The sequence below is a fragment of the Podarcis erhardii genome (genome assembly GCF_964252035.2).
Source record: "Podarcis erhardii genome assembly, chromosome: 13".
Taxonomy (NCBI): domain Eukaryota; kingdom Metazoa; phylum Chordata; class Lepidosauria; order Squamata; family Lacertidae; genus Podarcis; species Podarcis erhardii.
This window is the reverse complement of record NC_138502.1, coordinates 13125747-13151981: the sequence shown is the minus strand read 5'-3', so window position 1 is coordinate 13151981 and position 26235 is coordinate 13125747. Positions and strand designations below refer to the sequence as shown.

At 47.5% G+C, this 26235-nt stretch overlaps 2 protein-coding genes across 4 annotated transcripts; both read left to right on the top strand.

The window, feature by feature from the left end:
• The first annotated feature begins 2160 nt into the window (after positions 1-2160).
• LOC309326454 (uncharacterized protein) lies at positions 2161-12952 on the top strand. Of its 2 annotated transcripts, none has more exons than XM_081835201.1 (5): positions 2161-2396; positions 5541-6771; positions 7321-7447; positions 8239-8352; positions 10159-12952. In XM_081835201.1, the coding sequence occupies exons 2-5, from the start codon at positions 5662-5664 to the stop codon at positions 11652-11654; spliced, it is 2847 nt and encodes a 948-aa protein (XP_081691327.1). In that variant the 5' UTR covers positions 2161-2396; positions 5541-5661; the 3' UTR covers positions 11655-12952. The 2 variants fall into 2 exon arrangements, with proteins under 2 accessions (XP_081691327.1, XP_081691328.1); XM_081835202.1 differs by lacking the exon at positions 2161-2396 and adding an exon at positions 4545-4599.
• A 1882-nt stretch (positions 12953-14834) lies between these two features.
• Positions 14835-22782, top strand: LOC309326475 (nuclear factor 7, brain-like). 2 transcript variants are annotated; one of them, XM_081835263.1, is made up of 6 exons: positions 14835-15375; positions 17093-17188; positions 17287-17520; positions 18513-18535; positions 18655-18779; positions 21735-22782. In XM_081835263.1, the coding sequence occupies exons 1-6, from the start codon at positions 15028-15030 to the stop codon at positions 22283-22285; spliced, it is 1377 nt and encodes a 458-aa protein (XP_081691389.1). In that variant the 5' UTR covers positions 14835-15027; the 3' UTR covers positions 22286-22782. The 2 variants fall into 2 exon arrangements, with proteins under 2 accessions (XP_081691389.1, XP_081691390.1); XM_081835264.1 differs by lacking the exon at positions 17287-17520.
• The last annotated feature ends 3453 nt before the right edge of the window (positions 22783-26235 follow it).

The following is a 26235-nucleotide window of genomic DNA, read 5'->3' as shown; positions in this document are numbered from 1 at the left end:
TTCATGTGTGAGAGAAGGTATACTTTGATATAACTCGGAATCATTACTATTAATAGCATATATTGATGTCCTGCCCTTCCTCACCAGTTGAAAGCATTCTCCCATCCAAGGATCTGGAATTGAATTATTTAGTCATCAAATGCCTGGGTAAACAGGGATGTTTTCAAATTCCTCCTGAAAGTTAATAATGATACAGACGGTCACAGTTCACTAAGCATCCTGATCGCTTTGTACATGCCTTGGGTGCATTTAATCAGGGCTGTTTCATAAATGACTTTTCTTTGCACAGAGCTAACCTCGGCTTTGGGGAGAGGAGAGAGAGAAGACACAGCTTTAATGGTAGGAAGAAGTTCAGCACCCACCAGACATCTGAGCACATAAGATTTCCAGCACCTGGAAGGAACTGTAGTTTGTCACGAGTGCTGGGAATTGTAGTTTTGTGTTGAGGAAGCTAGAACTCCCAGGATTCTTTGGGGGAACCCATGTGCTTTAATGTATGGCGCGGAACCGCTGTGAGGAGGGGGCAGCACATGCTTTTGCAAGCAGAGGACTCCAGGTTTGCTTGTCAACATCTCGAGGTGGTGCTGGAGAAAACGCTACCCAAAGTGCTGCTGCCAGTCGATATAGACCAAGACTGGGGAAGCTCTTTTCAGCATTTTCCCTTGTGCAAGCTGTGTGTGTGTGTGTGTGTGTGTGTGTGTGTGTGTGTGTGTGTGTGGTGCTGGTGGTGGGCAGGGCCAAAGTAGGCGGAGCAACAGATGTGACTCTTCCCTTTGTACCCTAGGCTGCATTCCAGCCACACAACAGCCAGCGGTTTCTACAGAGCCACACACTTTCCTCCCCATACACCATCCAGACAAACAAGAGGCGTTACTGGACTTCAAGGACGCAATCTAGCAAGTCAAAAGCACTCCGGTAGAATGTGGAACGTGAATGGTGAGGGGTATGACCCAGGAAGACTTCCAAGGGCTGAACAGAGAGGCCTGGAGGGCTACTTTGGCCCCTAGGACTGGAGTCCTGTCCCCACCCCCCAATACGTACACAACATTGAACTTCCTGCATTGCAGGGGGTTGGACTAGATGGCCCTTGGGGGTCCCTGCCAACTCTACAATTAGATGGACCAATATGGTCTGACTCAGTTGTGCCATGTGAGAATAAGTAAGGCTGCAATTTTAACCGTGTGTACAGAGATGCTAATCCCATTAGAATTATACCCCTGTGGCTTGGGAATTAACAGCAGGACAACAAAAGTGGATTTTGTGAGCTCTTTTAATCACCTGGAAGGATAAAATACCCACCATCTATTGTACAGTAGTCTGAGGACCTCACTGCCCTTGATACATTTGAATGCATTTCTTATAAATGCCAACTTTGTATATCTTAACAGAACATCCAGATGGACTGTGTCTACTTATATATTTAAACCGAGATGGGCTGTACTAATGGCTATTGCACTACTAATGGGAGCTGCTGTTGTTTCTTTTTGTTAGTTATACAATATTAATTTAAAAAGTTGTTCCAGTGAAATTGTGGGGCTTACTCCCCAGTAGATGTTAGGATTGCAGCCTTTAATTCATTAAAACTGCATACACTGCCATACAAATAAGCCGTTGTACTGAAGAGAGAAAGAGCATACTTTGTTTTCATTTCATTTGTTTCCCCACGTGGCAGCAAAGCATCATCTTGTAAAAGGCCTTCCTTGCTGAGAGAGGAGAGTGTGTCTCTTGCAAGATGGCATCAGCCACGTTGTTTTGCGAGTCGCTTTCTTTCTCAATCAACCCACCCCCCAATTAAATTGTTCCATTCCTGAAGATCAACTTTTTAACTGATCCCCTCCTCCACCTCAGTTCAATCGATTGTTGCAGCTGATCGTTGGCAAGTAATCTCTCTCTCTCTGGCTACAAAGTGGTCTGCCCCCTTAACTTGGGAGAAAGCCCTCTCGAACGCAGTAGGCCCTCCTTCCGAGTAAACACTCCTGGCCTCAGGTCCACATTTGCACCCTTTGCAGCGCTCAGGGTTGCAATGCAATGCAATGCAATGGGGGTGGGTGGATCTTTGCAGGCAAACCAGCCCCTTATTAGATCAGGCCGGGCAAGGAATAGTTAACCCTACCCACCCTCTTCCCACTGACCGCCCCCCGCCCCAATATCGCGTCCGTCTCCATGTGCAGAAAGACGGAAGGGGAGGGCAGGCAGCGCCTCGTCGGGAGGGGCTCGCGGCAGCGCGGGCTGTTCGCTCATTTCCTGAGGGGTGGGGGTCCGATCGGTGCTCGGCGGGGGAGAGAGAAGGGCGGGCTTGCTCTTGCCGGCGAGAGACGCGCCCCCCCCCCAATACTTCCCACGGAAGAGTCTCGAGTTCTCAGCTGCGGAGACGCCGTGATCATCATTTGGAACAGGTAAAAAAGACGGAGGAAACGCGCAGCAGCAGGAGTGAATGGGGGGCTGCCTGGCTGGGTAGGGGGGGGGGCGACACTAGGGCTCTGCTCTCCCTCTCCGTGCATAGGGATTTCCGACTAGGGAGACGCAAGGTGCGGGGGGGGGGGGCAATTTGCTTTTTGTACATGCTTCCCCCACCCCGGGCACAGCGTGGGAGGAGAACCCAGGAGTCCGGATCCTCGCCTCCCTCTCCCCCTCCCTGCAACGCCCCCCTTGCCCCACTCCGGGCACAGCGTGGGAGGAGAACCCAGGAGTCCGGATCCTCGCCCCCCTCTCCCCCTCCCTGCAACGCCCCCCTTGCCCCACTCCGGGCACGGCGTGGGAGGAGAACCCAGGAGTCCGGATCCTCGCCTCCCTTTCTCCCTCCCTGCAACGCCCCCCTTGCCCCACACCGGGCACGGCGTGGGAGGAGAACCCAGGAGTCCGGATCCTCGCCTCCCTCTCTCCCTCCCTGCAACGCCCCCCTTGCCCCACTCCAGGCACAGCGTGGGAGGAGAACCCAGGAGTCCGGATCCTCGCCTCCCTCTCTCCCTCCCTGCAACGCCCCCCTTGCCCCACTCCGGGCACGGCGTGGGAGGAGAACCCAGGAGTCCGGATCCTCGCCTCCCTTTCTCCCTCCCTGCAACGCCCCCCTTGCCCCGCTCCGGGCACAGCGTGGGAGGAGAACCCAGGAGTCCGGATCCTCGCCTCCCTCCCTGCAACGCCCCCCCTCGCTTAGAGCTGGTTCCCAGCCTCGTGGAGACGGAGGGGAGGCACAGGCGCCGCTGCCTTTTAACCCAAACAGCAGCCCCGCCCCCTTGCTTACCTCCCACAGCTGGGGAGGGCGGAGGGAACCCAGGCGTCCTGGCGTCTCCCTCCCTCGGCTTTAACCTATCCATCCCTCCTTCAAGAGAGAAAGCTTAGGAATCCTACTGAGACCTCTTGCACGCCCCCTCCATTCCTTCCAGCCTCGGGTCCTCCTTCCTCCGACTGGGGTTGGGAGGCAATCCCGAGACCCTCCCCATTTTGGAGCCCGGCCAATTCACCTTTCACTTTCCTTTCTGACTCCTGAGCCGCTGCAACAGCCTCCCAATAAGGGGGAGTTTTACTCACTTGCCGATTGCGATGACACTGGGAGAGGATCCCGGCTGAAATCCTGGAGCTGCCAGTCCGTGTAGACAATATTGAGCTTGATGGTCTGCCTGAGTAGAAAGCAGTTTCCTGCGTTTCTTTGGTGTGTGTGTAAATTTGTTTACAGTATTTAGTTTTCAGACCAAACTTTTACAATCACATATCCAATATACAATATACAAACAAGATTCCAAAGAATCTCCTGGACTTTCCTCCTCCCCTTTGTGAATCTTGCTGTTAATAATTTCCTCCTGCATCTTTTATGATAATCCAAATCTTTTACGTCTCCATTATGTCCAAAAATCACCATTAAACTACAAGTGTTATTCCAATCCTACTTAACGGTTTTAACTGTTTACAATGGTTTTTAAGATAAATTATAATTTTCCCCCACCCCTTATTAAAATTTTGGTCTTCCTGATTTCTGACTCTTTGGGTCATTTTAGCCATTTTGGCATAATCCATCAACTTGATCTGCCATTCTTCTCTGCTAGGGACTTTATCTTCTTTCCATTTCTGGGCCAATAACATCCACACATCTGTGGTTGCATACATAAATAGTCTTTTCTGCTCCCTTGGGATTTCGGCACCTAAGATTCCTAAAAGAAAGGCTCCAGGTTTTTTAGAAAAAGTTATTTTAAACATTTTTTCCCAACTCATTATATATCATTTCCCAAAATTCTTTTACTACCTTACATTTCCACCACATATGATAAAAGGTGCCTTCTTTTTCCTTACATTTCCAACATACATTCGACCCTGTTTTATACATTTTTGCTAAAAATTTTTTTTGCTAATTTACTGGGAGTTAAATACCAACAGTTTCTTGTGTTCCAAATCAGACGATGAGCAGTAAGCCCCTGCTCCTCTTTTAACAGCAAATGGAATTGGAGCTATTAGCAGGTCTCATAATACTCTTCTGTTCTTCTGCAAACAGTTTCCTAACCTTTGACAGTTGGTGACATAGCCCAGGTTCCAGGTTCTTTGCTTCTGCAGATGAGCAGGCTGCTCAGTGATACAGATCTCCTCTTCCTAATCTGCCCCTTGCATTTGGTGTGTGCCCCTGTGCTTTCCCTGTTTCGTTTGATTGGGCAAATATTCTAGGACCCTCCAAGCTTAAGTCCCAAACTGGTTGCGTTGATGCTGGAACTAACCACGGGACAGGATTCCATCCCATATCAGTTGCCGCGTAAATAGTGCACCTGTGTAAATTCCTGTGATTTCCTGCCATTTTGGAGCTGGAGTGACCACGGAAAGCCCTTTACACATCATTATGAACTGGAAGCTTTTATTTTTATGCTGTGATTCCTACATTGCAGGGGGTTGGACTAGAGCCTTGGGGTACCTTCCAACTATACGATTCCATGATTCTATGAATAAAAACTACATTCATCCCGAGGACTTTCTTGATAGTGGCGCCCGCCCTGTGGAACGCCCTCCCATCAGATGTCAAGGAAATAAACAACTATCTGACTTTCAGAAGACATCTGAAGGCAGCCCTGTTTAGGGAAGTTTTAAATGTTTGATGGTTTACTGTGCTTTTAATATTCTTTTGGGAGCTGCCCAGAGTGGCTGGGGAAACCCAGCCAGATGGGCGGGGTATAAATAAAAAATTACCATATTTTTCTGTGTATAAGACGCCCCCATGTATAAGACATTTTTTGAGCCCAAAATTAAATAATTGCAACATTCCATGTATAAGACAACCCCCAGTTTTAAACTTAAAAAAAATCAGGGGGAAATATAGTCTGATACACGGAAAAATACATCATTATCATTATTTTGCAGTGGGTCAGACTGGGAAACCAATTTAGTTTTCGACCAGAAGTGCCAACAAATGCAATGATATTGTGTGTTTCTAGTCTCTATTTCTGTAGTGGCAGGTTACTTTTCTGTTTGAGTCCTCTTGTCTTCTGTCTAAGGGTGAAATGTTTAAGTACCCCCCCATACCTATGTTTTTTAACCATATAGCATTTACTTTTTCCACCTCTCAGCTGCCTGGCTTCCTTCAAACTCGCCACTGTCAGGAGATGGCTGTTCATACACCAAATATAAATTGAGGCTCCAGAACGTGGGATAACCGCCACCACCCATCCTTCTGAAGCCGGCTGAACTATGACCACCAAGCAAGGTGACTCATCAGCTACTTGGGTTCTCCGCTTCCCTTCCCCATTAGAACCAGGGGTCCAAATCAGTGTCGAAATGGAGGAGACCTCGCCTCCCATTGGGACCATCAAGGAGATTCTCAAGCGCTCTCGCTCCCGCAAGGACCGGATGGATCTGCATGAAGCTATGGTGAAGCCTCAGTGTTGGGAAGTCCGGCAACAGGTGATTCTCCCCACTCCAGAAGAGGAGGCATCTAAGGCAGATGGACCTGAGGTGATGCTGGAGGATAAAATTGAGACTTGTGTGGTCTCTTTTGAAAACGCCTCTGACCCCAAAGAAGAGAGAGGGACCAAAACGGAAGTGATGGTTGGCCCAGATTGCGTGATTACTATCGAAGAAGAGGAGGTTGACCCTGAAAAGCAGGAGTCGCAAGAACCTGAGTTTGTGTCAGATGATGATGACATTGAGGCCTGTGTGGTGTCTTCTGAAAAAGGTTCTCAAGAGGAAGAGGAGACCCAGCCTAAGATCATAGATGGAGGGAGCGTTGAGGATTTCGTTGAGTCTCTTGAACACACAGTAGAAAAGGCCACCCAGACTGAACCGACACAGAGGGACAGTGCTGAGAGCTGCGAGGCCTCTATCCAGAAGGCAGCCAACTCCAAAGAGGAAGAGTTAATGGAATCTGAGGTGGCATCTAAGGAGGGTGGCAAGGCCAGTCGTGCTTCTCCAGAGAAACCAGACGACCCTAAAGGAGGAGGAGGAGAAGAAACACAAGAGGCTTGCAACAGCCCAAAACGTCAGGGGGCCATCTTGGGAGAAGGTGGCATCGCCATGGAGACTGCCCGCCAGGGTTTCCGGTGGTTTCGCTACCAGGAAGCTGAGGACCCGCGGAAAGCTTACGGGCAGCTGTGGGAACTTTGCCGCCTTTGGCTGAAGCCGGAGAGCCGCAGCAAGGAGCAGATTCTGGAGCTGCTGGTCCTGGAGCAATTCCTGGCCATTTTGCCTCAGGAAATTCAGAGCTGGGTGTGGCAGCAGCACCCAGAGACGTGTGCGCAGGCTGTGGACCTGGTGGAAAACTTCCTGACAGGCCTTTCTCTGCTTCAGAGACATGGGGAAAAGGTGAGATACCCCATCTAGGGATCGCATGTGGGTTAGCCATGAGGCATGGGGTGGGCTTTTTTTGGGGGGGGAGGGGGGTTTACAACAGGCATTTTCAAAGCTGTGATCCACTCTTCATGCACGACAAATATAAATGGCCAATAAATGCAGCCTAGGGTTGTGTATTCAGATTCACCTCTTCTTCTCCCTTCACACGATATTAGTCGTGGGGAAAGGAATGCCTGGAGGAGGTCAGATCCCAAGTCATTTCAGGGGAGCCATGAGTACCAAAAACGGGAAAAATCAAGTGATTAAACTCACAAGTGATTAAACTCACAAATATATTTAGGGTTAGTGCAGGGGAGAGACAAAGTGATAATGCCTTTATGGAAAAAAGGAGTTGGTTTATTTCCTATTGGAATGCAGTTTCGCAAACATAAGTTGAATAATTTTGGGGGGAAATTTCTTCGTATTTATACTGCTTCTCTGGTTAAAAGTATATATTTATAGTAGTATTTTTTCCTGCTGCGTGCATATGCTTTAAAAAAAAAATATTTTGCATTGTTTCAGGCACTGGTGACCTTTGAAGAGGTGGGTGTGTATTTTTTTGAGGAAGAATGGAGATTCCTGGATGAAACTCAGAGGCAGATCTACCGGGAGGTCATGCTAGAGAATTATGAGAATGTCCGGTCACTGGGTGAGAATTGAATGTCTGTAGAGTCGTTGGTGAAGGATCTCTGAATCAGCTTGGCTGCTCCATTGTTTACATTCATGGTGGGGAGGTGTTGCCAAGCCTTTGTCCTATCAAAAATGACAAAGTTGTAGCCTTCGGAGGGGCTGCTAGCTCGACTTGACTGCTAAATGTAGTGGTGCTCTCCTTTGGATTACAGTTGATTTATTAACTGCATTCTAAACCACCATCTCAGAGCCATTTACAGATGGGTCATCTGTTGAGTAGAAACAGAGTTATAAATCTCTCATCCTTAGCTGCTCTCTGCATAGATTAACATACTTTACTTCATGGCTTCCTGCTCTGGAACACGATCCAAACGTTCAGGATACAATCAAAAAGGAAAATGCAAATACAAAATTTTAACAACTTTTAATGATATTAAATGTGATTGGCTCGATTTGAAGGACCCTGCAGTGACATTTAGGCGTCCCAAGGTTATCACAAGTTAACGATTCCGCACTGTGTTTCGTTATCATGGACTGGAATATTTTGTTAATGAATAAAGGTTTACGGATGTAGAGGGGAAAGGGCAAGGAAGGGTTAAGTTGTGTGTGTTTGTCCTGCACCAGCAACTGGTGGTGAGAGTGACTCAGCAAGCGTGTTAGAGTGACTCAGCAGAATCTAAAGTGTAAATACACTTGTATTTGAAGCAAGGTTGCCCTTGGCCCCTGCCTGTTTCTTTTCATTATTATTATTAAAAAAATCTGTTCTTTTTAAAAATATTTTTTATTTTGTTTCTCTTCTCCACTTTGCAGGATTTCCAACTCGCAAACCAGATCTGATCTCCAAGATGGAAAGTAGCAAGAACCCGGCTCCATGTTTCCAAGATCTCCAGGAGTCAAAAAAAGGAGTCCCACCAAGAGACGCTGGTGAGAAAACAACTGCCCTTGATGTTACTGGTTTTTATTCTGCATTCAGATTTGAAAGCTTTCGCTTCTGTTTATTTGGACACAGCTTATAGTGTTGTCCAAACTCAGTAAACCATGGTTAATCTTAACCATGGTTTGTTAGAAACAAGCTAAGCTTAAGTCATGTGTTATGACTCTGGTTTCTTTCAACAAAACACAGTTGTATTCAGAAGGTGATGGACTCTCCTTCATTAGAGGCTAGACTGGTTATCAGGGAGGTTGTAGCAGAGGCCAGATGGCCAGCCTATCAGGGAGGTTGTAGTGGTGGCTCTCCTGCATCTGCAGGAGGTTGGGCTAGATGACATTTGAGGCCCCTCTCAACTCGTAAGATTCTATGAAGCAACTCCTCTCAAGTCCTAAACATGGATTCTGAGGAAGATACAACTGCTTGAGAACCCATTTGTCAGGAAGACATACGACTTGCCTTCATAATGGGTCCCATAAGGGGTGCACATCACAACACTGCAGTGCAGACTTTGGCCATTGTGGTGTAGTGGTTAAGAGCGGTGGACTCGTAATCTGGGGAACCGGGTTTGATTCCCCTCTCCTCCACATGCAGCTGCTGGGTGACCTTGGGCCAGTCACACTTCTCTGAAGTCTCTCAGACCCACTCACCTCACAGAGTGTTGGTTGTGGGGGAGGAAGGGAAAGGAGAATGTTAGCCGCTTTGAGACTCCTTCGGGTAGTGATAAAGCAGGATATCAAATCCAAATTCTTCTTCTTCTTCTTCTTCTTCTTCTTCTTCTTCTTCTTCTTCTTCTTCTTCTTTTTCTTGGTTTGAGAGCTGGCCAGGAACCCACATGGCCAGTGTGCTGACTTATGCCCTGGGGCAGGGACATTTAAATTCAATTACTCTTTAGGATCATTGGTAGTGTTGAAATCTGCTGGGGAGTAAGGAGCATTTTCCTTCTCTTCCCCCAAGGCCTCAACTTCCAGGTAGGGCTAAACCCAGACAAACATCTACCTTACAAAGTCATGGGGGACACGGGGACAAATAGAAGAAGACGCCTTCACCCTGGTTTGGTTCCCCTTTATCACATACACAGCCCGACAAGAAAACAATAAGAATCCCCAGACAGCATACGAATCAATCTGGATAACCTGATTAAAAAATATACAGTCACACCCCACTCACACACAAAAACAAATCTCACTACAGCCAGCCAAAGACAACCAGCCACACCCTCAGCCACATGCAACCTCTCTCACCACCAAGGAAATACAAGTGAATAGTAACGCCGGCACAAAAACCCACACATACACTAAGTAGAAGAATAGAAGCATAACGACCCCACCCCACCCCACCCCACCCCACCCCACTTGCCACTCCCCCTCCCCCTCTTCCCCTCTTTTTCTTCTTCCTGATTGTTTAAACCAATTCATAAACCAAGAATTTATGCATTCACCACTAATAATGAAACCTATGTTGTAGATATTTTCCTGCATTTATTATGCTATTTTTGTGATACACAAGTGACATGAGAAAACTTGGTATACTTATTTGTATAACATTATTCCTGCTTATAAAACCCAATTAGTTTTTCACACATGGCACCTCCAGTATGGCTTTATTTTTGTTAAGTAAATCATGACACAGTGTCATGTGTCTTGTGTTGTTGTATTGACCTAATTTTAAGACCTGCTACGGAACAGGTGATTTGGTATAATGTCCTGATAAGTAAAACCACAGAATTCAAAGAGGGTTTACTTCCTTTTTCCTATGACTGCATAATCCTTCCCAATCCTTCTCCTTCTTCCCTTTTCCAGAAGATGCTGAGCTCTCGAGCGAGTCTGACCGTGAGGAGCTGTTGACCTGGAAGGAAGAGAAAGCAGCGGACAGCCCTCCGGTTGTGCCGAGAACCAGAAGCGGTCTCAGAAGTGGTCTCAGAAGCGCGGACAGGGCTGTCAAAAGCAGCCCTCCTACCACGGACAGCAGCAGGCCCCGCTGGCATCGGACGGAGCCACGATTCACGTGCCCCGACTGCGGCAAGACGTTCCCTTGGCAATCTGCTTTGGCTCGGCACCAGCTCTCGCACGCTAGGGACAAGCCGTACCGGTGCTCGAGCTGCCCCAAGAGCTTTGCCCAGCGCTCAAAGCTGGCCCGGCACCGCTGCCTCCACCCCGGGGACCCCTCCTGCAAGTGCCCCGAGTGCGGGAAGCGCTTCTGTGACCGCAACAAGCTGGCCCGCCACCAGAAGACCCACTCGGGCGAGCGGCCATACCGCTGCGACGTGTGCGGGCGCGGCTTCTGCCTCAGCTCCAACCTGCAGCAGCACCGCCGCGTGCACACGGGCGAGCACCCCCACAGCTGCTCCGAGTGCGGGAGAGGCTTCAGCCGACGCTCCAACCTCATACAACACCACCAGGTGCACCAGCTGCAGTGGCAGCAGCAAGGAGGGACCGGCGGCGGGGAACTCCGCACAGGAGACGCCGAGCTCGGACCAGGCTCGGACCTCTGCGAGGAGGAATGGGAATACGAGTGGATCGCAGACGGGCAGGGTGGCGAGCAGGCAGGTGACGCGCTCCCTGCTGGAAATAGTGAGGGCAACCCACGCTTGGAGCTCCAGCAGGACAAGGAGATCCTAGAGCTCCGTGTTGGGGATTCTGAGCACGGGTGGGACGCAGAGCTCCACAGCGGCAAAATTATGGAGCACCGGCCTGGGGTCCCTGGGCACCAGCGGAGCTTGGAGCTGTGTGCTGGAAACCGCGAGGGCGAGGAAATAGTAGAGCTGCGTGTAGGGGATGCTGAGGACCACAGATGGATTGAGGAGGAGGAAGATGCCGATTGTCTGCTTGTCAGCGACGGAGAGCCCCTCTGCTCTGACAGCCGGGAGAGCTATCCCTGTCTGCAGCCCGCCAACCGAACCTCGCTGGAAGGCAGCGAGGTCCCCCAGGGCACTGACTGCGGGCAGACGTTCACCCGCAACTCCAGCCTTTCCTGCCACCAGCGGATCCATGCCACGCAGCACCACCACCCGCTGCCCAGCCTGCTGGCCCTGCACCAGCTCAAGCACGCCTTGGGGCAGCCCCACGCCTGCCCTGACTGCCCCAAGAGCTTCAGCCACCGATCCAAGCTGCTGCGCCACCAGATTGTGCACACAGGCCAGCGCTCTTTCCAGTGCGGCGAGTGTGGGAAAAGCTACAGGGACCGTTCGACGCTCCGCCGGCACCAGCGCTTCCACAGCAAGCCGGAGGCCTTGGGGCTGGCTCCCGTGTGGGATGCCTCTCCTTACTCGCGTGACCCCATGGTGATGATTTTATGAGCGGGAACGCCATGCAAATTCCACTGGGGGAAGCGACCACTTTCTGGTGGGACCCTAGATTTTGCTGAGCCACATTTGCATTAGCTGGTTGAACAGTTTGTTCTGACCATGATCTTGAGGGTGGTGACTGCTGGAGAATTCCAGCTTGGAGTTATTTGGAGAAAGGGTTGGGAAAAGAGGGGGTGCACGCCATTGTGGATGGACGGCTGCCAGCCTGGAGATCCAAATAGCCCCCGCTTGCAAATATTTGGGGTTGTAGCTCACTCCTAAAGATTTGTTCAAGCCTACATCCAGAAAGGGGACTTGGGATTTCAAGAGGAGCCATACAGGGGGCCCTTACAGTCTTTAGGTTTCTGCTTGGTGTCATAGGGCACCCCGAACAATGAGTGTTATAAACAGATAAAAGCTTAGAACAACCCAAGGGACAAGCTAGCACTTCCCACTTGCGGGAACAAAGCTACCTTCCTGGTGCCAGTCACTTTGGAACAGGTATTCAGGAGCTAGAGCAGGCATAGGCAAACTCGGCCCTCCAGATGTTTTGGACTACAATTCCCATCATCCCGACCACTGGTCCTGTTTGCTAGGGATGATGGGAGTTGTAGTCTTAAAACACCTGGAGGGCTGAGTTTGCCTATGCCTGAGCTAGAGGGTTCATCTCCAGGGCCACAACAATGGTCCCCATCCTAAGGACCGATGACATGGCAAGCCTGTTTCTGGACTGTACCATATCGGCCTGCAGGATGCTTGTGTGTGTTTAAATCTTTCAGTACCTGTGGAGGTGAATCTCTTGCACACAGAAAGCCAGCTTGCCAGGAGCGGGGGCGGGGAGCATTGTTTCAGAACCTTTCTCCCTGACATGCCAGGGAATTGTGTTATTTTTCTCCCTACAGGGAGCTGTGTAGCCCTTCCAGCAGTCTGAAGTGGTATAGCCCAGAAACAGAACTCCCAAACTTAAGAGTTCTAAGGGTTCAGGATCAACACAATGTGTCTTTTATTGGAGGTTCAACCAGTCATTTCCTGGCTGTAATTTTTCACCCTCCAGCTTACCTCCCTGGCTCTCTCCTCAGTTCTCAAACATGGTCCACTGCAGTGACTTGATTGAGAGATGGCTAATGGCAGCTGTTTGTTTATTTGTTTCGTCTTGTACATGTTAAGTTTTTTTTATCTACTGTGAACTCTCCGCCGTGGTTTTCCATTGGGCAGGGAAGGTGGCAATACCTACTGGGAGATTCAGCATCATGGGGAGAGGTTTGGGCTGCTTGGTTGTACATATGGAAAATAAAATATATTTTCCTTTTTTTGTTTCCATAGCTTTCCATAGCTTTCTTGGCTTAATCCATTGAACTATTTTTTATTTTGGTCTGTAACACATACAACCCCCTTCCACCTGGTGCCCAAAGCAATGGAAGTATTACTCTTCCATTTCTCGCAGCACAGAGTTCCAATCATAACCTTTTAGGGCAGTCGTCTGGCTTATGGGATTTGCTTTGTTTTCAACTGGTTCTGCATGCCACACCTCCTGGAGCCAGGTGTGAAGCAGTGGCTCATTTGGGCAACTATCTGTGAAGAATTAAGTACCAGGGTGCCTCTGAGCATGCGCTATAAGCCCAGGAATTGCTGAACCATTCGTGGAACCAAGCACACAAGTTCGTTTCTGGTTTTCCCCAAAGTGTTCCTTTTTAACAACCCAGTTTGATGATGATGATAATAATAATAATAATAGAGGGAGGCTTTTTGTTTTTGCTTTTTAAAAAGACAATAGGGAGACAGAATCCCTTTGCCAATGTACTGCAAGTTTCCCAGAGCTGTATCAATGGTTGAGGGTCTACGTATTACCCACCTGCTCTAGACCACATATTGGCAATTATGTTCCTCAAAGGTTTATAGCAGGGGTAGGCAACCTAAGGCCCATGGGCCGGGTGCAGCCCCATCGCCTTCTCAATCCGGCCCACAGACGGTCCAGGAATCAGCGTGTTTTTACATGAGTAGAACGTGTCCTTTTATTTAAAATGCATCTCTGAGTTATTTGTGGGGCATAGGAATTTGTTCATCCCCCCCCCCGCCCCAGTATAGTCCGGCCCACCACATGGTCTGAGGGATGGTGGACCGGCCCAGGGCTGAAAAAGGTTGCTGACCCCTGGTTTATAGAAATCAATGTTACTAGCAGTCTTAGGACCTGGAGGCTGATCTAGCAGAGATGGACTAGGGACCGCTGCTCCTCACTCTGACAGGTAAACCTTTATAAATAGGTGAAGTAGACAAAACTTGAAAGTTCAAAAATGGTTAGGTTGTTAGAAGTTAAAAATCTCAAAAAGTTTTAAAAAAGCTAAAACCTTCCTTGGAAACATCCAAAATATTTAAAAACATGGGTAAGCTTTAGAGTCCAACAGAACTCTTCTTCGTCAGGCTGGATTCTTGCTGCTGGCAAACTGAATAAGTAGGAAGGTGGGTCTGGGGTCTCTTCCAGAGCCTTGAAAGGGGGATGCATCCAGAATAAGGATGTACTCCGTGAGGAAATTGCTGAAATACTTTCTGCCCACCTCCATATTTAAGGACATTTCTCTCTGCACCCTGGCAAATAGGCTTTTTATTAAAAGTTAATGTGTTCGTGGCAGTTAGGTTGGCACTGGCCCATGAAATCCCCTCTCCGCTCCATTATTCTGATAGCATGCAAATTCAAAACTTCCAAAATCTTCCACTTGACCTTGGTGTTTATTGTTTAATCAAGTGCTTCCATATCCTAGCAGGTGACTGATTACCAGTAACAGATGAAGCTCTATAGCAGGGCTGCACACTTTAGAAATGCACGTTCTCTCCTGAGTCCATTTGGTCTGAAATGCATAGGGCTGGCAGTGTTTGTACAGGCCCCTTTGTGCTTTTAGCAGCAGCCCTTGTGTGCAGAAATGTAGCAAAGGAAGCTTTTCTGGCAAAAGTGTGCAACGAATATGCCAGAGAGGCACTGCAGTAGAGCCAGGTTTTGGTTTTTTAAAAGGGGAGGGGAGCCCGCATTACTTTCGTGTAAGTGTTATGTGCAGAGAGGGTGGGTTGCTAAACAGCTGTGTTCCCGCACCCACACCCCTGTGAGCGATAAGCGCAAATCTTGGGCGTATGGGAGCAAAGTTCAGCATTGGATTTCTGACAAGCGCAGGCAGTGGCTGGGTCTAGCCAGAAGCTCCACAACTTGACAGCTTGGACCACTGGATTGCTGTCTCCTAACTCCAGCAGAGACATCTGGGTGTTTGGCAGGTGGGCAGGGAGGAAAGACGGCTGAACAGCAGACGTTGGGGTCCTCTTCCCAGCTATAATATTGTGGGCAGGGAGGAGGGCTGGGACCCGAGTTTCTTGAAGTTCCTAGGAGTGACCTGCCTTCGCCATGGCTTCCTCCACACACTTTGAGGACCTCGTTACGGATTTCTCCTGCCCCGTATGCCTGGAGTGGTTCTGGGAGCCGGTTGCCCTCCCTTGCGGCCACCTCTACTGCCAGGCCTGCATCGAGGCAGCGTGGGGAGTCCCTGGCAGCAAGCCCATCTGTCCTCAGTGCCGGGAGCAGTTTCCAGAGAGGAGGTACACACCGTGCAAGCTCCTGGGGACCTTGATTCACCGAATCGTCGGGATGAGAGCTGGGGAGGCGGAGGAGGGTCGACGCACCGAGCCCAGAGAATCTGCTCCGCGCCAGAATGGCACGCTGACCTCTGTCCAGGAGACCACAAAGCTGTACAAGGTGCGGGGGGAAGAGTCCAGGAAGAGCCCCCTGTGTCCTGTTCCCAGATTGCTAGTAATAGTGATGAATGGGGTGCGTGAGAGCACAGTGGGTGGGAACGGGGAGTCGGGAGAAAGGCTGGCAGCTTTTCTATGGCTGGCTGGCTGAATTAGCATTATTAAGGGATCTCAAAGTGACCTTGGGCCAGTCACGGGCTCTCAGCCTAACCTACCTACAAGAAACTACAAGAAAAAAGATTCCACCTAAACATTAGGAAGAACTTCCTGACAGTAAGAGCTGTTCGACAGTGGAATTTGCTGCCAAGGAGTGTGGTGGAGTCTCCTTCTTTGGAGGTCTTTAAGCAGAGGCTTAACAACCATATGTCAGGAGTGCTCTGATGGTGTTTCCTGCTTGGCAGGGGGTTGGACTCGATGGCCCTTGTGGTCTCTTCCAACTCTATGATTCTATGATTCTACCTCACAGGGTTGTTGTAGATAGCGGGGGGAGCCATGTATGCTACCTTGAGCTCCATGGAGGAAAAGGTAGGATGTAAATGCTATTATTATTATTATTATTATTATTATTATTATTATTATTATTAGCAAATAATGAAGACATTCTAAAGGTTTCCCATGCATTTAACAGTACTCCAGCAGCTGGTTTGTTAACCGTTCCCTGCTCCCTTGAATGGAGAAATGTTCGAGTGTTTTATAGCAAGGGCTGAGTTTCCGTTGGATAAGACAGCACTGGAAACCTCAATTGCCTCCCCCACCCCCAATTTGCACCTGTATTGGAATTATTTTTAAATGTTTGATTGATTGTGCATTTGCCATATAAATTTAGCAAATAAATAAGACAGAAAACAGACGAGCAACACCTGTCCCGATTGGCAGCAAACTAGGAAGAACTACACAAATAATATCATTATTCCATGCAAGGAATCTGGTTACAGCTTGACTTCTCTATTGCCTTTGTAAGAGATGTTTGCTTACAAACATACAAGCAGAGCAGAGTGGAATCAAGCCCCCCACCAGGTTAGTAGGCAATCCACTTCCTATACAGTGGTACCTCGGGTTAAGAACTTAATTCGTTCTGGAGGTCCGTTCTTAACCTGAAACTGTTCTTAACCTCACGCACCACTTTAGCTAATGGGGCCTTATGCTGCCGCCGCGCCGCCGCCACACAATTTCTGTTCTCATCCTGAAGCAAAGTTCTTAACCCGAGGTACTATTTCTGGGTTAGCAGAGTCTGTAACCTGAAGCGTCTAACCCGAGGTACCACTGTATCTGCATCAGATATCTTTAAAAGGGTGACTTTTTATTCAGCCAGTGAATAGTTCTTCCAGTTTGTCTGCCTAAATTAAAATGGCAAAATACCCTCCCAGTTGTCTCTATTGTTCCCCAAAGTGATACATGTTGGATTCCAAAAGCAGGAGCCATCAAGGGACACCCAGTCCTTTTGTGAAGATGTTAATTGCTCATTGGAGTTTATATCACACAGAACCATTGGAATAGGTCCGTGCGATTGGAGACAGTCAAATTCATGGCAAGCAGGTGACATTTTTCCTGGTGTGGACAATTTCTGAATGGTCAGGTTACTGTTAAATGTGCGTTTACTTTGTGGTGTGTGTGTGTGTGTGTGTGTGTGAGAGAGAGAGAGAGAGAGAGAGAGAGAGAGAGAGAGCGCGCGCGCTTCCTCTCCCCGGCTATTTTTAATTTCCACTCACCATCTTGAATAGGAGGAGCTGTCTCTGGCTGTTTTGCAGATGGAATCTAACCTGACCCAACTTGTCCTGCTTACGAGGGAGGAAGAAGAGAAGCTCCAGAACCATCAGGTGAAGAAGACTGGGGTGGTGAGGAGACACTTAATGAGGGCAATAAGCTTATATATCTGGGAGGGAAATATGCTTAGATCTCTCTCTCTGGTTGCTAGGCAGTTTTGCTGAGTCTGGATGACCACATCTCCACCGAATACAAGCATCTCCATCGCTTCCTCTATGCTCACGAGAAAGCGTGCAAGGCGAGGCTGGAGGAGGAAGGGGCACACGTTCTTCTGGAGATGGAGGAGAGACTGAGAGCGCTGAGGGAGTCTTGCCAGCTGGGCCAGGAGCTGCTGTTGGAGGCCGGGGGCCACCTGCAGCTACAAGACTCTGCATGCTTCCTAGTGGTAAGGAGAAAACAGGCTTCCATGGAGATTCTACGGCTGGAACTGTAATAAGAAAAACTGTTCCCTTTCCCTTATGGGGTATTCCAGAGCCTGTACAGAGTCCTTAAGTGGGTTCCCTATCGGTAGGAGAAAACAGAGGCCAACCAGAGTATATTGAGAAGAAAAACAGCTAGTAAGCCTGATCTTTATTTAATTATTGCAACAGGGTCCTCACTCACCACACGCAGGAGGGAGGAAAACCCTGAACAATGGTGCACAAGCCCTTATATAGACTTGAAATTGCCCACCCTGTAGCCCAAGACATCATACATCACAGAAGGAGGCGGTCTACAGCAGAAATCCTGTTTGCCAGGATACCTGATAATGGTCACTGATTGCATTACCCGGGCAGTCTGCTCATTCTTTTGTGGTCCTTAATGCTTTAGTTCCTGAATCCAGGTCACAGGCTCACCCTATTCATACACAAATACACCCTTAAGACAGGATTTGCAAGCAAAAAGACAATGGGAAGGCTTTCCCCATTTGCCTCCCTTGCTGCAGAGGAATATTTGAGGCCATTGGGAGAGTCAAAATGGCTTCAGGATTGCTCTCCCATACTATTTCAGACATGTGGTTCATATATTTAGATATGTGTGCATTTATGAATACTTGTCCTATATTTGAGACCTTAAAATTCTTATAACCCCGCCCTCCATCGAAAAATCTCAGGGCAGTTCACAGAATAACTGTGCTGGTGCTTGGGGGTGATGCTGAAGTTGGTGGGGATTCTGTTTTGATGATGTTTGGCCTCACTGATGACCTTGCAGGTGATCCTATGATTGCGAGATGGATGAGGAAGAGCGTTTAAGCAGGTAGCTTGTTGCTACTGTACTTGTATAAAATAGCAAACCCAGGAACTCCTGGCTCTAGTAGGTCGAAATTATTAAAATTTCAAATCTCCTTGGTATTGTTCTAAACACGTGTTTCCCCTTTGTCCCCCCTCCCATGCACAGGGAATACATTCTCTCCTGAACAGGTGAGTGAACCAAAAAGAAAAGAGTAATTTCTTATTCATAAAGAAACACCCCTATTTTTATTTTAGTTATTAACATCTACTTGTATGTGTGTGGTTGTTTCCCCTCCCACCTGGCTAAGGGTGAAGCAACAACAAGCCACACCACCGCTTCCTCTTATGCGCCCCATGCTACAGACCCTTGGGCAGTTCAAGGGGCCTCTACAGTGTGCCGCTTGGAGGGAAATGAAATCTGCACTCGGCATAGGTAAAGGTGATGCTTGGGAGAACTCAAAAAACGTCCTTGTTGCCTTTTCTGAGTGCACTGCATGAACAAATCTTGACTCAGACTGATTGTATTCCCTCTCCACTGGGACTTCTTCTTCTTCTTCTTCTTCTTCTTCTTCTTCTTCTTCTTCTTCTTCTTCTATCACTCGTAGCCATGAACACAGTCTTAACAGTGGGTCCGTAAGTGACTGTAGAGGCCAATTCTGGATCCACACGTCCTTCCACAATGGGGACATAGGTTTCTGGATGGGAGTTGATCATGGTGAGGGTTTTGCCAAGCGTGCCTTCCTCTTAGCATGTTTCTCCCTTTCATCCTGAGTTCAAGCGTCTTCAGAGCCCATGATGTCTTTGGTAAAGGCTGTTCTCTAATTGGAGCACTCGCAGGCCAGTGTTTCCCAGTTGTCGGTGTTTATACTACATTTTTTTTAGATTTGCCTTGAGAGTATTTGAACCTCTTTTGTTGACCACCAGCATTGTGCTTTCCATTTTTAAGTTTGGAATAGAGTAGTTGCTTTGGATCATCAGGCATCTGTACAACATGACCAGTCCAACGAAGTTGATGTTGAAGAATCATGCGGCAAACCGTGACATGCGCAGATGCGGGTTGCGTTCTTTTCAGGTTGCGAATGGGCCTCCGGAATGGATCCCGTTCGCAACCAGAGGTATCACTGTATTTATTTATTTTTTGCACACCAAACCTCTGTCCCACCGCTGACCGCTTCCCAAAGGATTCTTGCAAAGGTGCTGGACTAGGTGGGCTTTTTGATCTTGCAAGGCACTCATCTTGTGTTCTAATCAAGAGATTGACACAGATTAGTTCTGCTTAACATTAAGAGATCTTGAGTACCTATGTATTTACGGTTCAACCCACCTGTAGCAGCTGGCCTCTGTGGGCTCGCTCAGCTTGGCTGAGGATTTTCTGGGTCATGCAGAAGGCGAGAGGGAATGACTAAGAGTGCTCCGCTGTGAGTCAGGGAGCAGTGAAAGGACACCCAGGTGCTGATGCTGAGAAAACAGATAATGAAGGATTCTGCATTCAACAGGATCTTTGTGATTAGGTGATGATCTGACCTAGGAAGAGCTGTGTATACCAAGCCAATTAAAAGATCTGGCCAGGAGCTAATAAGGCTCGGGGATGACCTAACAGAACGGTAGAGGAAAAAGATGAGTCAGGTACAGATCATGAGTAATGGATTTATGATTTATGTTAAGGCCAGGGGAGGACACCCACCTGCCACCATCCCCCGTCTGGCTCCGTCTAGCAGATTTGGAATGAAATGTCTCAACAACAGATGTTTTAAATTACTTTCCTTTGACCCCCAAGTGCTCAGAAATATCCATCAAAATCTTCAGTCACTTGAAAACTAGGAAGTGGAATAAAAAATTAACACCAGGGAGTTATTGAGTACTTTTTGCAAATTTACAAAGAACAAAACAAGCTTTCTTGGATTTGCTGAAAACCCTTTCAGCACTTCCTTCTCGAATGACCTAACAGTGATTTTCCAGTGATTATTTCCACTTTTAGTTGAATATTTTTGTGTATTTACTTGATTGAGGGGGGCAGGCCCCTCTGGTTTTGCTCATGAGGAATGCGTGTTGACCTCTTAACTCACTGAATCCAGCGATTTTGGGTGTGCCGTTTGTATTAGTGCCGGCTCATGAAACGTCTGGTATTTAGAGCAAGGCTGGGGAACCACCATGTGTTGCCTAACTCTTGTCATCTCAGACTATTAAGTTTATACCTTCCTTATACATTAAGCCAGGCATCCCCAACCTTCGGCCCTCCAGATGTTTTGGACTACAATTCCCATCATCCCTGACCACTGGTCCTGTTAGCTAGGGATCATGGGAGTTGTAGGCCAAAACATCTGGAGGGCCGCAGGTTGGGGGTGCCTGCATTAAGCTATAGTCCCAGAGGATCCTCGTGGTCCCTGGATAAGTCTTACTTCAGAGTAGATCTACTTAACACTGACCACTGTTCATGTTGGCTGGTGCTGAGGGAGCCAACAGCACTTGGGAGGTCACAGGTTCCCTAACTGTGATTCAGATAGTAGGAACCATTCCCAAGACTTGAAAAACTGTCTCCTTCCCTACAGATCATATGCGGGGGGGGGGGCTAAGATTGGCAGGAGGGGCCCTCTGGTTTGTCCCACCACCCTCAGAAACTCAGTGGGGTGGTGGCCAAGGAACTGGCATTCTCTGGTGCAGCTCCTAAATTGTGGAAGTCCCTCCCCACAATTGCAGCTGCCACCTTCATTACACAACTTTCGGAGTATGCTGAAGCTGCACCCCATAAATTATTAGCCCCCCCCCACATTCCTGTAGCTTCAAGTTGTTTCAAACTATTTTTACTATTGTATTTTAATTGTTGTAACCTACCCTGGGAACTTAGGGTGAAAAGTGGGTAATAAATTATTGGAATAATAATCATCATCAGTTGCGAACTTGTATAAGTCTTCAGTCGCAGAAGGGAGCTGCATTTTTATTTTTCCAGTTCATCAGTATCAGTCTTGCCACGGACAAATTCAGCGATATTTGGAATTCATTCTTACAAATACTGTACAAATACTTCCTGCAGCCAATCAGAAGCTGCGATTTGGTTTTCAAACGTTTTGGAAGTCAAATGGAATTCTGGAACAGATTCCGTTCGACTTCCAAAGTATGACTGTATACAGTTTTGGGTTTCCCCCTCCCCCTTTTACTTTCCTTTCTACAAGGGTTCTGATTCTGGTTTTCTTTCTTTTTCTCTTTTATTTATGTCTCATCATGTTTAGTGCACATATAATTATATACTTATTGAACTTTAAATAAAGATGTTTATAAAATAAATATTATAATCCTCCTCATCATCATCATCAGGCTGCTATGAAATGCAAGGACAACTTGATTTCAAAATTTGCTCTCTTCCTTCCTCCCCCCCCCCACCATTTTGCAGACTTCCCCCGGATAACTCTGGACCCTGAAACAGCACACCCGTGTCTTGTCCTATCAGATGACTACACTTGTGTCCGGGACGGAAACCTGCGCCAGGAAGTCCCAGACACACCCATGCGGTTCAACTACTGTGTAGCCGTGTTGGGTTGCCAGAGTTTCTCCTCGGGGAAGCACTATTGGGAAGTGGAAGTTGGCGACAAGCTCTCTTGGACCTTAGGCCTGGTTAGCGTTTCTATCAACCGCAAAGGGAAAATCGCTGCCTCCCCTGGTAGTGGATACTGGGTAATCCGGCTGCAAAATGGCGTGGAGCTCATGGCCAAGGATGAGCCGCCTCAAAGGCTGTGCCCCACATCCTTCCCCAAGAGAGTTGGGGTTTATCTGGACTATAACGGGGGCTTGGTGTCTTTCTGTGATGCTTCTACCATGGCCCACCTTTACACTTTTGCGAGTTCTAGGTTCAAAGGGAGGTTGTTCCCCTATTTTTGCCCTGGGCTGTACAATTCAGGGAAAAATGCCACCCCCTTAAAAATATGCCACCTTCCACTATGGTAGAGGGGAAAGAACATCTCCTGTTCTGTTTTTCTTTTCTCAACTCACACTTGCTTTTGCAAGGACGATGCCCTGGACATATCGTAAGCAGAAGGTTCTTTAAACTCCCATCGTACAAATAACATTTTGTATTTATTTTAAAGGGAAAACTCCTCCCAAGGCAATTAAAATGCACACAGTGCAACAACAATAAAATAATTCAAAGCCAAAACCCCAAAATAAACCCCAAAACACCCAGCCCACAACATGCCACCGCTATAACAAGACCATAAGCAACTCAAGAAAAAGCAGACAAGAACAGATGGATCTACAAGGCATTCCTAGAGAATCTCCTTCAGTGAAAATAGTAGTGTTTCTTATTTATTCATTCGCAGAAAAGGGTAAGCCCCTGGAGATTGCTGCTATGTTTAAAGAGCTACACGGGAAAACCCAATATAGGTAAAGGCTGCAGTAAAATAGGGGTTTATCCCCCAACTATCTATGCAGTTGGTAGCAGGGACTGTTACTGTTATGTACTGAAGTTCTCATCCTGGGCCAGCAGGGGGGTACTGTAGATAGTTATGCAAATAAGGGATCGAAAGTGACGTTCAGTGATTGGATAGTTTTAGAAAGTTGTTACAGTAATGTTGTACTGGCTGACTGAACCCTTTAGTTCAGTTCTGTCCTGGCCTGTGAATAAACAAGAGCTGTTTGAAGAATCGCTGTGTTGTCTGATATGTTCACCCACAACTTAACAGTCACAAAGTCCATTTGAAAGAGGTACAAGAACAAAGTTTGGAGTGGGATCACGGAGGAGAAGGCGTCTTTCCCCTGAACTGTGCCCGCCACCTCTAAGGAGCAACGTGATTTTAAAACGGTACTTCTCAGACTTCATGAACTTGGGATTTGAATCTCCCTCCCCAACCCACCTCTTAGCAAGAAAGCCCATAGATGCCTCAGCAAAGGCAGTATTGATGCATGTTTGGCACCTGCTCTTTGTGTAGGAATGTGTGGGTTGAGGCAATAACCCAACACACTGGCATTAGGAAAGGACCAGAACAGGCAAGCTTGGCTCTGGGTGTGTATCATTCCAGGCAATTTGCCTTCCAGTGGCCTCTTCTAGGAAACTTACCCAGTTGTTGGGGTTCTTGGTCCCCAGCAGCTGCTGAGGGATTCCATGAACTGGTCCTGGCCTTAGACTTTAAGCTGCAGTGCATTCTAAGTGCTTAATAAATAAACTTTTGCTCTGTGTAAAAGTGTCTTAGGACTGAAATCCTGTTTTGAGGCATGTGGGGGTCTATGCAGATACAAGTGTGTTATGATGGTTGGTCCGGGCATCAGATAGGGCATATTCACTCGTGTTTTGCAATTGGCTCCCCAGCTGCATTTCCCTTTTTTGTGCAAGATGACTGCAAATTTCCCAGGGTAGATCCAGTGCTTTTTTTTCTGGGGACACACAGGGGGACGCATACCCCTAAACATTTTGAGAATCTTTGTACTTTTGTCCATTTACTGTATTTATTTTCCCCAAATTGAACCAAAAGATTGTGATTTTTCTTGAGTCAAAATAAGAGTACAGTGGTACCTCGGGTTACATACGCTTCAGGTTACATACGCTTCAGGTTACAGACTCCGCTATCTCAGAAATAGTACCTTGGGTTAAGAACTTTGCTTTGCGGTGCAGCAGCAGCAGGAGGCCCCATTAACTAAAGAGGTGTTTCAGGTTAAGAACAGTTTCAGGTTAAGAACGGACCTCCAGAACAAATTAAGTACTTAACCTGAGGTACCACTGTACCCCTAAACATTTTTTAAAAGAAAAAAAGCACTGGGTAGGTCCACCTGTAACATCTATTGCCACAGCATCCTTTGGATGAGAGAGCACTGGAGACCTACGATGCCACAGTATTTTTGTTTTAATATATGAGCCAAGCATATTGGAAGAAAGACACCTTTGGCAGAATGCTGGTCTCCAGAGTGCACCTAGGGCAGCTGTAGGAAGGCTGCCATCTCAGTTCCAGCAATAAAACACTACCAACTCTCTGTCTCTCCTTTGGTCCCTTCTAACTGCTGTCTTTCACATACATGTCTGCCAAGAAAGTGAATTGCTCAGTATGCAGTCTGAGCTCCCTTCCAGATGTTGTTTTTATTGAGCGATCATCATGATTTGTGCTCAATATGTTGTTGGCTATGCATGACCACGCTTTTAATACCATTTGCGCCTGCAAGTTTTGAGCTGGTCCTACTGCTTAGTTTAAAATATTATATTTCTTCATACCACAAATATTTCAGGGTGTTGTGTATGTTGTTTTTGTGTGTGTCCTGCTATAACGCAAGAGTGTCCCTCCAGGTGGCAATAATGTGGTCACATGGAGGAAGCATTGCAGAACAGCTAATAACATGGAATGATTTAGAGGTGGAGAAGTATAAATTCACCACTAATGCACTTTGTTTTGAATTATGGTGTTGGAGGAGACTCTTGAGAGTCCCATGGACTGCAAGAAGATCAAACCGATCCATTCTTAAGGAAATTAGCCCTGAGTGCACACTGGAAGGACAGATCCTGAAGCTGAAGCTCCAATACTTTGGCCACCTCATGAGAAGAGAAGACTCCCTGGAAAAGACCCTGATGTTGGGAAAGATGGAGGGCACAAGGAGAAGGGGACGACAGAGGATGAGATGGTTGGACAGTGTTCTCGAAGCTACGAACATGAGTCTGACCAAACAGCGGCAGGCAGTGGAAGACAGGAGTGACTGGCGTGCTCTGGTCCATGGGGTTACGCAGAGTCGGACATGACTAAACAACTAAACAGCAACAACAAAATGTGCTGTAATTGCGGATGTGGCTTTAGCTCTATCTGCACAATACATTTAAAGTGGTATCGTACCGCTTTAAACAGTTCTAGCTTAAGAATCCTGGAAACTGCTGCTGTCTTTATCTTTTGAATGTCTATAGAGCTGGATGTGCTTATGTAGTGGCAATGGGCAGAAAGGGTCTTCGTTACTGCTCACTTTTTACACACTCCCAATACTAAGTTCTGGACTGAATCACACCAATTGTTTTTTTAATTGCAAGACACCTGCACTATTAAAAACTCATGAAGGACAGAGATTTGGATAGCTTGGGTTTCTTTAATCAACTTATTTTCTGAATGTCTACCCCGCAAGCGTTCAGCACAGATGCTGTCTCAGGGCGCTAAGCAACAAGATTAAAAACTTGAAAACTAACCACCCCATCACCTGTCGAATCCTTGCCTGAAATGCATCTGCTAAATGCATCACACCTCTGTCTGGAAGGAACAAACCAGACAGACAGACAGACAGACAAACTGTGGGCTGAATTCTGGTGCAAATGTAGCCCTCTTCTGGAGGAATGGTCAGTCACCGTTTTAAATCCGAAATGCAATCTGGGGCAGGAAGAGTTAAAGGAATCATAGAGGAACTGATTTTTGTTGCTGCCAGCTTTCTCCCCGGCGAGGAATTTGGGGGAAGGTAAAAAGAGATGGACTTCTTCCTGTTTCAAGCTCGATTTCGCCCCCCTCCCCTCCCCACCTAGTGACACATAAGAGGTTTGGGGGCTCAGAGGGAAGATTCCTCGTGCAACAAAGGAGAGCGAACAGCAGCCACACTCAGGGGGCGCGTTGGGTGAGTCACAGGCGCCCAAATAATTGCAGGGGGAAAAGGCAGAGGGCAGAAGTTTCGTATAAAGGAAGGGGGACCGAATGCTTTGAATAAATCAGAGATCTGGTTCATTTCCTCGTAGAGTTTTCTCCTTTTTTTTTGTAATTGCAATGGATTTCTGATTTCATCGTTCCTTTTCAATCCCGTCCTTTCCTTCATTCCTCATCTAATGTTTAAGGAGAGTATCAACCCTGCACGTTTTCTACAGAAAACAACTGCATTTCCCACAGGGCAAACTTAATATGTGGACATCTTGTCTGTATGCACATGTATCTTTATATAAACAGCTGCTGGAA

Coding starts and splice junctions, on each gene's coding strand:
- LOC309326454 (XM_081835201.1), top strand. CDS start 5,662: ATGACCACCAAGCAAGGTGACTCATCAGCTACTTGGGTTCTCCGCTTC. Junction 6,772..7,320: donor TTCAGAGACATGGGGAAAAG/GTGAGATACCCC, acceptor GCATTGTTTCAG/GCACTGGTGACCTTTGAAGA. Junction 8,353..10,158: donor AGTCCCACCAAGAGACGCTG/GTGAGAAAACAA, acceptor TCCCTTTTCCAG/AAGATGCTGAGCTCTCGAGC.
- LOC309326475 (XM_081835263.1), top strand. CDS start 15,028: ATGGCTTCCTCCACACACTTTGAGGACCTCGTTACGGATTTCTCCTGC. Junction 15,376..17,092: donor AGACCACAAAGCTGTACAAG/GTGCGGGGGGAA, acceptor CATCTTGAATAG/GAGGAGCTGTCTCTGGCTGT. Junction 17,521..18,512: donor ACTCTGCATGCTTCCTAGTG/GTAAGGAGAAAA, acceptor TCCCATGCACAG/GGAATACATTCTCTCCTGAA.